Source organism: Rhinatrema bivittatum, chromosome 1, assembly GCF_901001135.1.
Source record: "Rhinatrema bivittatum chromosome 1, aRhiBiv1.1, whole genome shotgun sequence".
NCBI classification, from domain to species: Eukaryota; Metazoa; Chordata; class Amphibia; order Gymnophiona; family Rhinatrematidae; genus Rhinatrema; species Rhinatrema bivittatum.
In genome coordinates, this window is record NC_042615.1 from 290311258 (window position 1) to 290323510 (window position 12253).

General features: G+C 42.4%; 1 protein-coding gene across 3 annotated transcripts in view; it reads left to right on the forward strand.

Annotated features, from left to right (window-relative positions):
- The window catches only part of LARP7 (La ribonucleoprotein domain family member 7), a 230746-nt gene that overhangs the window by 177161 nt on the left and 41332 nt on the right, over positions 1-12253 (forward strand). For all 3 annotated transcript variants that reach the window (XM_029596294.1, XM_029596283.1, XM_029596304.1), the window contains 2 exons: positions 7433-7590; positions 9552-9655. In XM_029596294.1, the coding sequence (XP_029452154.1) occupies positions 7433-7590; positions 9552-9655 (262 nt within the window). The remainder of the gene's footprint in view (positions 1-7432; positions 7591-9551; positions 9656-12253) is intronic.

Sequence of the window (12253 nt, forward strand, 5' to 3'; positions counted from 1 at the left end):
TTTTAAATTTATTGTTCTTATAGTACTCTTTCTTACTATTGGTTCTGTAGTTAAATGACAGTAATTTTGTTGTTAAAACACATGCATAAGATACACTTACACTAAAACATAGAAGCACTTACTTTTTAAACACACAGAAACCACTTCCATGTTAAAGTGAAATTGGTCACAACAATCTGTTTTCTTCTAGTATATTGTCACATCAAGATAGTATTCTGAATAAAGTTTACTGCAAAAAATGTATTAGTGTATTTCAATAACTTAAATAATGTTCTCCTTAGAAGTCTGAGGTAAATGAAACCCAAATACAGTTTTGGTTCTTCTTCCTTTACTCACTGTAGTGGAAGCTGAACACTTTTTTTTCCTGACATTAACAACTATTAAAATTTATGGTACACAGCTTACTGCTCAGTTTCTCAAATGGGCATAACCCAAAACCTCTGCTAGTAAGTCACTTTTCCCAGCAACAAAAGTATCTTCTACAATGTTTTATAACTCTAAGGTGAACTGCACTGTGCATTAACAAAAGCATATTTATTTATTAAAATATTTATCATTCGTCTATATCAGTTGACCCATGCTAGGCAAATCACAAATGGTGCACATAGAAATGAAAACAGGTTATATTAAAATAAAGGCTCCTGACCTAGACAAATAGAAATAAAAGGAGCCATTCTGCATATAATGTACCCATGCACTTGCCTGTCTCTTCATGGCCTTCTCTTTCTCTTCAGGTATCTAGAATCACAGTGTCTCTGGGTCTCTTTATACCCTGAATCACCTCAGATGTTTCATTTTATCTCAAGGAAGCCTTGGGTGGTTCTTTTGTTATTTTAATGTATTTGTACTGAAAGAATGAGTGATATGGGTGGGGCTGCATGGACTCCTGCTCCTTTTTTCCTGAGGTATAAAGTTGTCAAGTATTAGCAACTAAAGTCATTAGCCAAAAAATATCCTCCTCTATCAGGTTGTTTGATGCTGCAGATTAGGTGAACAATGAGTTGTTCTCCTGGTGGTACTGTAGGTATTGTGCTACTATCAAACAAGGCTCTGACTGTTGACTGAAGTATCTGCATATTAAATATATGCACATACCTCCATTACTGCCATGCTGGGTCCTTACTTTGCATTTTAGAGTTATTAGGATGTATGCAAACAGTAACAAGCCCTTGTTACCTCAGAAGTTTGTAGATGGTTTAATTAATTCTGGTTTGTTTTTTTTATCAATTATTGCTAACCAGAAAATAGGCTAATAGTAACAGTGACCAGAGTTTAGCTGGGTTAGCTTATCATTAAAGTTCATTGTCAGTTACATAGTTCAAAGTGTATGAAAAAATAAACATTCCTGTTGAAGTCTTAAATTCTATCCTCCTTTTCTACCAAACAGCCATGCAAACATGCACACTAGCTCAGAATAGTTGGATTTTTTTTACCCCTTACAAAATATGCATGTGGTTAAGAGAAATAATGGTGTGAGCAGTCAAGTTTGACTTGTACTACTGTTTTGAAAAACATTTTGGTCACCAATGAAGAGAAAAAAATCTTGTAATAACTTTGGTGTTATTGAGTTGAATGATAGTGTTGGAAAGCACTCCATTCAAACATTGAGTCCGATGTACTAAGGGGTTTTTTTCTAAGACAAAAACTGGGGAAAACCCTTTAGTAACATAAGAACTTATGTGACAAATTGAAGGAGAAGTAGCATGAAATTGTTGTTCTTAGAAATATAGCTAAAAACATTTTCAGGAAAAATTTAAACTTTAAAGAATTTTTAGTAAAATCTAGCTTTTTTTGTGCACGCTAAGGAATGGATCATAATATCAATTTATACATGTGCAGACTTGCTGCAGAATCTCCAGCAATGTGCCTAGAAATCAGCTGCAGCAGAAAATAAGAGGCCCAGCTATGATATTTCATATTACATCACACACTGCATGAATCTATTAGATTCAAGCCTCATGGATGTTGTTTGTGGCTTTATAGGCGAGGCTCCTAGTTTTCCATAGCAGCCCAAGGAAAGATTCTGTTGGAAGGTTTAAAAAATTGTGCTGTATATCTGCAACACATTTAAAGAAATTTGAATATAGTTCTATGTATATAACAGCATTAACAAAAAGACTTGCTATTGAAAATTCAGATTTTTTTAATATTCTCATTTTATAAACCAAAATATTTTTTCCAAATTTTGTTTTTACCAGAGGAGCAGCTTAAAATATTTTATTAGTAGCAACAGGGCAGTACAATTTGTAATTGATGCAGTACTGTAAATGTGCTGGCAGCTCAGGAGACATGATCTCAAATCCTGCTTGTGAAATTCAGTGGGAGCCAAGGTAAGTCAATTTGGGAGCAATGTTCAGTCTGTCCACTTTGGAACAAAGTCTGCAGGGGTTTTTTTTTACCCACAGACTTTCCCTTTGAAACATGCCATGGGTACAAATCTTCAAATTTTTATACTTGCTTTTTGTGTAGGTAGATTTTCAACCCAAAATAACACAGATCTGCAAATAAAATCTGCAAATACAATCTGCATGTGTTATTTTTTAATCACATCCCTGGTAATGCCTCCTCCAAAATGTGACTAAAAGTTCAAACTTTGGGATTGATATTTCAAAGCAATTTCTGTTCATAAAATCCTGTTTTATATGCATATTTGGCACTTTGAAAATCATTCAGGAAGTTATAAATTAAAGTATGCATTATACCCCATTTCATGTGTACTTTTCCCCACACTAAGAAAAGGCATTCTGTTGGTGGGGGGAAGTGCAGTCGAGGCAGAGAAAACATGTATGTACTAGGGATGTGAATCGTTTTAGGACGATTAAAATTATCGTCCGATAATTTTAATATCGTCTTAAACCGTTATGGAACACAATACAATACAGATTCTAACAATTTATCGTTATAAATCGTTAGAATCGTGAGCCGGCACACTAAAACCCCCTAAAACCCACCCCCGACCCTTTAAATTAAATCCCCCACCCTCCCGAACCCCCCCCAAATAACTTAAATAACCTGCGGGTCCAGCGGCGGTCCGGAACGGCAGCGGTCCGGAACGGGCTCCTGCTCCTGCATCTTGTCGTCTTCGGCCGGCGCCATTTTCCAAAATGGCGCCGAAAAATGGCGGCGGCCATAGACGAAAAAGATTGGACGGCAGGAGGTCCTTCCGGACCCCCGCTGGACTTTTGGCAAGTCTCGTGGGGGTCAGGAGGCCCCCCACAAGCTGGCCAAAAGTTCCTGGAGGTCCAGCGGGGGTCAGGGAGTGATTTCCCGCCGCGAATCGTTTTCGTACGGAAAATGGCGCCGGCAGGAGATCGACTGCAGGAGGTCGTTCAGCGAGGGTTATTTGGGGGGGGGTTCGGGAGGGTGGGGGATTTAATTTAAAGGGTCGGGGGTGGGTTTTAGGGGGTTTTAATGTGCCGGTTTTTCGATTTTTCGATTTTTCGATTTTTTAACGATTTTTCACGATTTTTCACGATATTTTACCCCCCCAAACGGCAACAATACGATTCCCTCCCCCTCCCAGCCGAAATCGATCATTAAGACGATCGAGGACACGATTCACATCCCTAGTATGTACACACTTTTGATTTTTGGAAGTATGCATGTAAAAGTCCTTGCAGAATGTGTAACTTTCTGCATGTATATGTATGTATGTACTGGGAATGACACGTACATTTTCAAACAAGCCTGCTTTGAAAGTTAGGATAAAGTCTGCGAGTAATTGGTACCCAAAGACTTTAGCACTCCCCCCCCCAGCTATTTAAGAATTACTCACCCTATGGAGCAGTGTGCATACTATTTATTTATTTATTTATTTATGAATATTTGATATTCTGCCTTTTCCCAAAGTTGGTCTCAAGGCGAATTACAATAAACTTAAATGAACAGAGGCATTGTAACTGCATACAACTGAATCAGAACTTGCAATTAGCATAACATTGGGATTCAGCATAGAAAACATATGTGTGAGTAGTTTCGAGACCCACTTGTGTCCTTGTGTATAACACACTCCCTGGTCAGGAGTTCATGTAGTTGGGCTGAAGATGTGGGTGTTAGAGGAAGGCCTGAAAAGCTATGACTTAACTTCTCTCCTGAACTTAAGGTAGCATAGCTGCAAGTGCAGTGTTAGTGGTACATTGTTCCAAATTTTTAGTGCATAACAGCTGAAAGTGTGGGAAGTTATGCAGGACATTTCCACAGATCGCTGTTTCCTTGAGGATGTGTAAGGGGCGAGAAGTTGGGAGAAGTATTCAGGGGCCTGTTTATTCAAGCATTTGAAGACACAGAGAGTTTTACATTTTATCCCGCTTTCTACTGGAAGCCAGTGAAATTGATATAGAATAGGCTTGATATCATCAGTTGCTGTTGCACCTATCAAAATTCTCTTGGTAGTAATTTGTGGGAGCTGGAGGCACTTTGCACTATATTGTAAAATGTTGTTGTATAGGGAATTGCAGTAATCAAGTGGGCAGGTGATTAATGCATGAATTACAGTAGCAAGATTGTGTTTATCAAGGAAATACACAGCCTTCCATTTGGAGGGCGCTAAAGCCCAAGGTAGTCTACCCAGGTTTTCTTCTTGACACTAAAAAACCTGTAATGACAAAGCCAAGAGCTCTCTTTCCCTTGGTTAATGAATTGTGCCCTTTCTCTCACCCAGGAGGACCTGGATCTACTGGGGCATATCAAAGCTCACTGTGCTGGAGCTCTGACTGCATCTGATTCAAAGCGCTGAAGTGAGATTTTCTCCAATCATTCACAGTGCACCCCTGTTTTGGCAGGGGTTCCTGATGAAAAACTGAATTTTAAACAGTCTGACTTGGGTTCTTTTAAGTGTAGAACCCAACTCCAGTCGCACCTAGGGCCTGCTATTGGTCAGACTGCCACAGAAAAAAAGGAAAAACAGATAATGTGAGTCACCAGCCAAAACTAGTGCCTTTGGCACTGTTTAGGTTTTCCCTTTGTGCAAGGGGATTAGGCGCACTAGGCACCTTCTGCCTTATGTCCGACCCCCCCCCCCCAGTTGTGCTGCCCCTCCCCCCCCATTAGGGGGCGCGAGCCATGTGGGGCTGCAAGTGGCGGTGATCCTCCTTGTCCTTGGAGGAAGTGAAGTTACTTAACTGTAATGGTGGTTTTCCAATGGACAGAAGGATGTCAGTACTTACAAAACCCTCTTGCTTCCCCTTAGAGTTGGTTTCTATGAGTCTTAACTTTATTATTGACTGAGAGGCCATGAGGTGGCTAGGACTGCACATGCCCAGTAGGGCATGCTCAAAATTTTTAGAAGCTTTGAAATCAAAGGTTCCATGCCAGGCTTCTGTTACGCCCATCAGTCGCAGATGGCTGTGACCGCTCTTGCTCACCTCCTTCTTTGCTTCCCTGTCTCTGTGGAGGAGATTGGCAGCCTCCGTCAGCTGCTGACAACCTGCCTACCGCTCCCAGGACTCCCGGGACAGCACAGACGCCGCCGACCGCCATCTTGCCATCAGGACCTCCTAGGTGTGCACGGGCCAGCCTTATCCACGTCAAGGCGGGAACCTCGGTGGTGTCCCCTCCGGATGACGTCATGACTCTCGGGTAATTAAACCAGCTGGCCCTGCCTATGGACTGTCCTTGCCATATCCACCTCGCTTCCTGAGGACCCTGTGTTCCAGTTCCTGTCTACCTCTGTGGACGTCTCGGGTACCCGCTCCTCGGCAGCCCTCTCCTCATCCTGGCTATCTGCTCATTGGAGGGCCTAATGCCTGGGACCTTGCCTGCTCTGTTCCCCGGGGCTTCCCTGGAACCAACACTACACTTTTGTGAGTACTCCACTCTGCGGACCACTTCCTACTCTACCAAGGACCTCCCCAGTGTACCCCGCACTGCAGACCATTACCATCTCTACGGAGGTACCCTTCGGATGCACTCGCTCTGCGGGCCTTCACCAACTCTACCGAGAACCTCACTGGCGCACCCTGCTCTGCGGACTGCTACCATCTCTAACATAGATCCTCACCAGTGTACCCCGCTCCGCGGGCCATTACTATCTCTACTAGGACCTCATCTGTGCACTCCGCCCTGTGGACCACTATCATCTCTGCTGCGGACTTCACTGGTGTACCCCGCTCCGCGGGCCACTACCATCTCTACTGAGGACCTCACTGGTGTACTCCACTCTGCGGACTATTACCAACTCTACGGATGTATTCCTTTGGGCATTCCCCATTTCACCGACCCTGTGCCCCTGGGTCTGTGAGACCTCCTCTCTGGCATTCCCTACTCCTCAGGTAGTGCTTCTATCTCTTTAATAAAGACTCTGACTGTCTCTATGTCTGACATCAGCTGGGACCTTGCCTCCCAACAGTGAGCCTCACGGGGCTCCTCCCTGTGGGCAGTACCACCTCTCACTTCGACCCAGGGCCACTTACCAACTATTCTAACAGAATCCTAACAGCTTCATCTGATGATGTAACCCAAATGTGAGGACTGATGTTCTGCTGTTCCTTAGAGAACCACCATTGCAGCTAAGTAACTTCACTATTTTAGTATCAAATTATAGTTTTTCCCTTTATATAAGAGACTGTTCGCAACCTTAGGTGACAATAGGAAGCTTTGAACAACTGAAAAAGATGAAATAAAAATTACAACTAAAAAGGGAAATCTTAATAATTTGTTTCTCAGAAGACAGGGTGAATCACCAAGTTACACAACTAGGTGACATCAACCAATCCACAATAACTGGGATTCTCCTGGCTTCAGAGAACACCTGTTACTAGTAAGCAACTTAATTTTATCCTAATTGCCAGTTGAATCTTCTAAAGGAAATATTAGTACTGCCTACTGTTTTAAGTTGAATTGAGTTTCCCATATTTGATATAGCTCCTTTTAACAATCTGGTGATTTATCTTTAACTTTTAAGATTGTTTCTACACTTGCTTCTTTAAATAAATACATAGTAAAATACTAGATGTCTGCAGATAAGAATCATTTGGCTCACCTAGTCAACCTGGATGCTCCTCCCTGTACTGCTGTAGCTGTCAACCCCTGTGAAATCTTTTTCTATATTTACCTCCCCAGTTTCTTCTTGCTCTTTTGTACTTCCAGCTCAGTCTGAACTGGCCCCTACTAGGACTATGGCACCATAAGTCTTCATTCACAACTTCGCCCTGAGTTTTTCCCACTTTTATTTCCCTTCTGCTGCCTTCTGAAACAGCCATCTGGTTGGAAGGCACAGACTGCCACTCATTTAGGATCTCAGTACCCATGCATTATTAAGCCAGCCAGTGGATATTACTGATGAGTAATGATAGAAAATCTTTCCTTTTGGCTGTGACTAATATCTCCAAAGCATCCCCAGCACTAATCTAACTTCTGCAATTGCTTCCCTGAGCATTGGTTGTTTTAAAGAATAATTCTGTTGGTGTGGGTTTTCTTTCTTTCTTCCATGTAGGAACGAGTGGATGGAACTGAAGATGGAGTACTTAGCATTGCAGAAAGCTAGCATGGCCTCTCTAAAGAAAGCATTAGCCCCTTTGAAACAGGAGCCTGCAGAACCACTGGACACAGAGGCGTGTGCGCAAAACCTATCCAACCTGAAGAATGGGAAAGGTGCGCTCATCGTCAAAAATTGTTATATAAATATAGCATCTGTATGCTAAAATGTAGCCACATGGTTTAAAATTTTAAAAAAAAATCTCAAAATAAGTAAAACACCTCTATAAAGCTGAAGATGATCTAGTATTTTTGGAGTGAGGAAGGTTTTTGTCTAAGTAAACTTGACTTTTGCTATTTGCTGTATGTGAGCATATTTTTAATGGACAAGCAGACTACAGAACAAATTAAATACATGCATAAGATATGTCTCAGTAGAGGCCCTGAAGGCCCTCAGAAGAGACCTTCACCAGAAGAGGTGAAGGTCTTATCCAAAGTTTCTTATCCACAAGAAAGTGTTCTTGCTATTGATCATTATTATGACTATAAACCATTAAACTGTAATAAAAAAATGTTGGGCTTGCCAAGGTGCAGGGGGAGCCAGGTTTATTTCCCCCATCCACTGAGGCTTGGAGGGATCTTTTCCCATCACAGATGTGGCATACTCAGGTCCAGGAAGGAAGGGAAACGTTACTTTGGTGGCCTCCCGCTGGCCATTGAATGGTGCTGAACCATATGCCTTGGAAGAGACTGCCCTTAGACCAGCAAAAGTTGAGCATGCTAATGGATGGAAGGCACATCCTCTATTTTCAGATCCTCATCATAACATTCAAGTCTTGGCACTCTAGCCAGGCCGCATTAGATTTACAGTGTAAAATATGAACACTTGGAGGTCAATTTTCAAAGGATTTAGGAGCTTAACTTTGGGAGAATGAAGAGATGAGCTGCGTCAGACTGCTCCTGCTGCTTAGCAGAAAAACCTATTACTTGTTTCATATCAAATTCTACTGCCGTGGTCACCCTTTTTTTTTTTTTTTTTTTTAATATAAAAATTTTTTAAAGTGAAATGTGGTTTCATAAAGCGGTAGATTTTCAAAGGGTTACGTGTGCAACCCCCGAAAACCTACCCCTGCGCGCACCTATCTTGCATAGGCTCGGTGGTGCGCACAAGCCCCGGGATGCACGTATGTCCCGGGGCTTGCAAAAAGAGGTGGGGGGGGCGGGGCCTGAGCCTTTTGCTGCTGTGCCCAGGATCTCGGGCCGGCCTTCAGCCGGCATGTGTAACTTCTTCCACAAAGGTAAGGGGGGGGTTCTAGGTAGGGCTGGGGGGAGGGGAAGGTGCGGGGGGGGGGGGGGGGGGGCGGAGGGGAACGGAGGCAGGCTGCGTGGCTCGTTACGCGCAAGTTGCATAATTGTGCACCCCTTGCGCACACCGACCCTGGATTTTATAACATGCGCGCGGCTGCACGCGCATGTTATAAAATCGGGCGTAGATTTGTTCGCGCCAGGTTGCACGAACAAATCTGCGCCCACGCGCAGGTTTTAAAATCTGCCCCATAATGTTTAAGCGGGAACCATCCAGGTTACCCCGTCATTTCTATAATCATAAACTCTAGAAATGACGGGGTAACCTGGATAGTTCCCACTTAAACATTATATGAAACCACCACATTTCACTTTAAAAAATGTTTATATAAAAAAAATGGGTGACCACGGCAGTACAATTTGATATGAAATAAGGAGGTAGTGGGTTTGTATATTATTAAACAGTAGTTGTTGAACCCATACTACTGATCTTTTTTTAATTGGTTTTAGCAGAAAAACCTAGCAGCCATTGGACACTGGTGCTGCCTCTTTGGGTGGCTTGAAAGTTGCCTTTAAGGCCGAGCATCTGAGGTAGCTGTTGTGGGTACCATGCAACTTTGCAGTGCTGCAGCTGTCTAAACTGCACCCATAGCCCTAGTAATATCTGCCTCATAGCTTAAGATAGCAGTGCCACAATTGTGCAGCTTTTGTCCATAAAAAAAAATGCCCAGTCACTCTTACAGTGTTGGTCTAAGTTATTTTATGGTAGTTTTGTGTATCACAGGAAAGTTTCAGGTACATTTTCATTGCTTTCTTTTTCCTTTTCACATTAGCCGCCAACAATGAAAAGGCTCTCACAATGGGACCACAGTTCATCAGTGGAGTGATTGTGAAGATCATGAGCACAGAACCCCTGCCGGGCAGGAAGCACATCAAGGTAAAGCTTCTATTCCCCCAGGGTGCAGCAGGATCTGCTGTTTCCTTTCCCTGCCAGCAATCATGCACTAGGAAAATCTGTTTGGAATGCAGAATAGTGGTCAAACAAACAGAACCACATTTCTGCCCAGCAGTTTACTTCTCAAACGTTTTTGAATAGCACCCATTAGCTGAAAAGTAGCATCAAGGGCAGAGCCAAGGGGTGCAAAGAGACTCTAAAACAAAGTCATTAAGTACTTTCAGCACAGGAAACAGCTTATTATGCAGAAATTTAAATTGCTGTGAGAAAAAAAGCTCTTGTTTCAGAAGAATTATCAAATTGGGGTCTGAATAGGGAAACTTAAACACCTTCGTTAAACAATGAAATGTTGCTGGATATTTAAGTTTTAAAATACAGACTTATTAGGATGTTTCGCTGCCATCTTAATTTACAAGCCAAAACAGATGTAGAGAGTTTATAAAATTTTCACTTATCTCACTGTAGCAGATTTACCTTAGCATCACATTTGTTCTTTTCCATTGGATATTTTGTAGGTTGTGATACTGTTTCATGGACCCACAGAAGAATGATCAATTATGAGGTGCCTGAGCTTTCATGACCACATAGGTCCCTGCTTTAGATGGGCTCATGAACTCATATAAGTTATCATTTTTTGATAAATCTTAGATGGGTTGAATAAAAGGTCTCGCAGCCTGCAAAAATCCAGGTTTCTTTATGATCAATGTGGCTGTAATGGCTGAATTCTTTCTGTGTGCGTGTAGCATTGTCACTTGAAGGGAATAATACATTGCAAGACTCAGTTGTAAAGGTACATATCTGCCTCAGAGTATGCTGTGAGGCTCAAGGTCCTAACTGCGCCCCACAAAGCATGGTTTTTTTTAGCCCACCTTAAATTTTGCTTCCAGCAACTGACTGCAGCCCATGGAGGAAGTAATATTTTTGCCCCCACGCGTGGCGGCACAGGCCGGTGGTGTTTCCCAGGCCTCGCCAGTGGAAGCAGAAGAGGACGCGCATCAATAGAAATGCTGGCGAGGTTTCCCAGGCCTCGTAAGCGGAAAAGAGACCACTGGACCCCCTGCTTCTGCACAGAGGCTAGCAGAAGACCAAGCAGAACCTATAGTGAGGTGAATGAGAGTAGGGAGGAGAGCCAGAGGGAAGAGAAGACAGAGAAAAGGAGCAGAGGATGGGGAGAAGTGAGGTGAAAGTGTTATGGGAAATTTGTTTGAGAGAGAATCAGAGGAAAGGGAAAGGAGGAGAGATGGGTGGGAGGAAAGGGAAAGAAGGAGGGAGGAAAGTGAATGAGAAGGGCAAGGAAGGATGGCAAAGGAAGGAGTAAGAAGGAGAATTGGAAGGAAGCAAAAGAAGGGGAGGGGAGAGTAAGAGAAGGAGGGAAGAGACAGTGAGAGAAGCAAGAGCAGAATGAATGAGAAGAGGAAGGGGAGGAAGGAGTGCTCGACATGCATATACATTCTACATCTCAGAGTACAGATGAAGTGGGGAGACAGGGTTGACAACTTCAGAGAAATATAGAAATAATATTACTACATGCCATACCCTCCAGTAATCTTGGCTCAAATATGCTCTTCCCCCTACCTCCCAGCCTTCTTGGTGATTTCAAATGCTGTGTATGACCTTTCTTTGGACAGTTTGGGGACCCGTGCCCTAAACCTTCAGCACCCCAAGAGTAGTACATTTTTTCGCCATTGCACCACTTGGAATGATTCACTCCATTAGTAGCATGATTTATTTAAATATAATTGAAATAGAACTATATTCAGGAATTTGTTTTGGGAAAATCATTATGTAAAGCATCAACACTAAATGGGAAAATTATTTTCCAGAATTTAGTGCAAATATTGTGATTGCGGTCCATTTGGATACATAGAAAATAAGGATCAGCAAACAAGTTGTAGGCAATACCTTTGTATTGGAGTAACTTCATATATCTGAGACTAGCTTTCGAGAGGTATGCTACTTTCAACAGGTCAGTGAAGAAACAGCATAGTTACACTGGATTTAGATAGTACCGAATTTAGTGAATATGGTCATCCTGTAAAGTTGCCAAAGATGAATTGCTAAAATGTTTGTGTGTTGATCACTGTCAGTCATGCTTGGGGACCTTCATTTTTGTTTTTTACTATTGTTTATTTTCCTGGGAATTTATCAAGGTTTATTATGACAAGAACAAAAACAGGAGAAAATCAGTTGAAAAAAATGATACATTATTATTATGGGTAAATATTGGAGTTTATTTTGGTGGACAGAAGCCAGAACCATAAAATAATAATAAGCAGATTCTCCCACCCATCTACTCAACAACATCTCTACCTTCATTCCATGCCAAGAATCTCTTTCCCACCCATTTCCCTGCACTGCAACATCATTCATCCTTACTGGTGGTAGTGGCTCCAGGTTTTTTCTCCCTCCTTCAGCAGCATGCTTATTCCTGTGCTCTGCAGCACTGCACTTCTACTTTTGTCCAGGGCCAGAAAGCGCTTCTGGTGGAGTTAGCAAGTAGTACATTTAAAACAAATCAAAGAAAATGATTTTTCATTCAACGCACAATTAAGCTCTGGAATTTGTTGCCACAGCATGTGG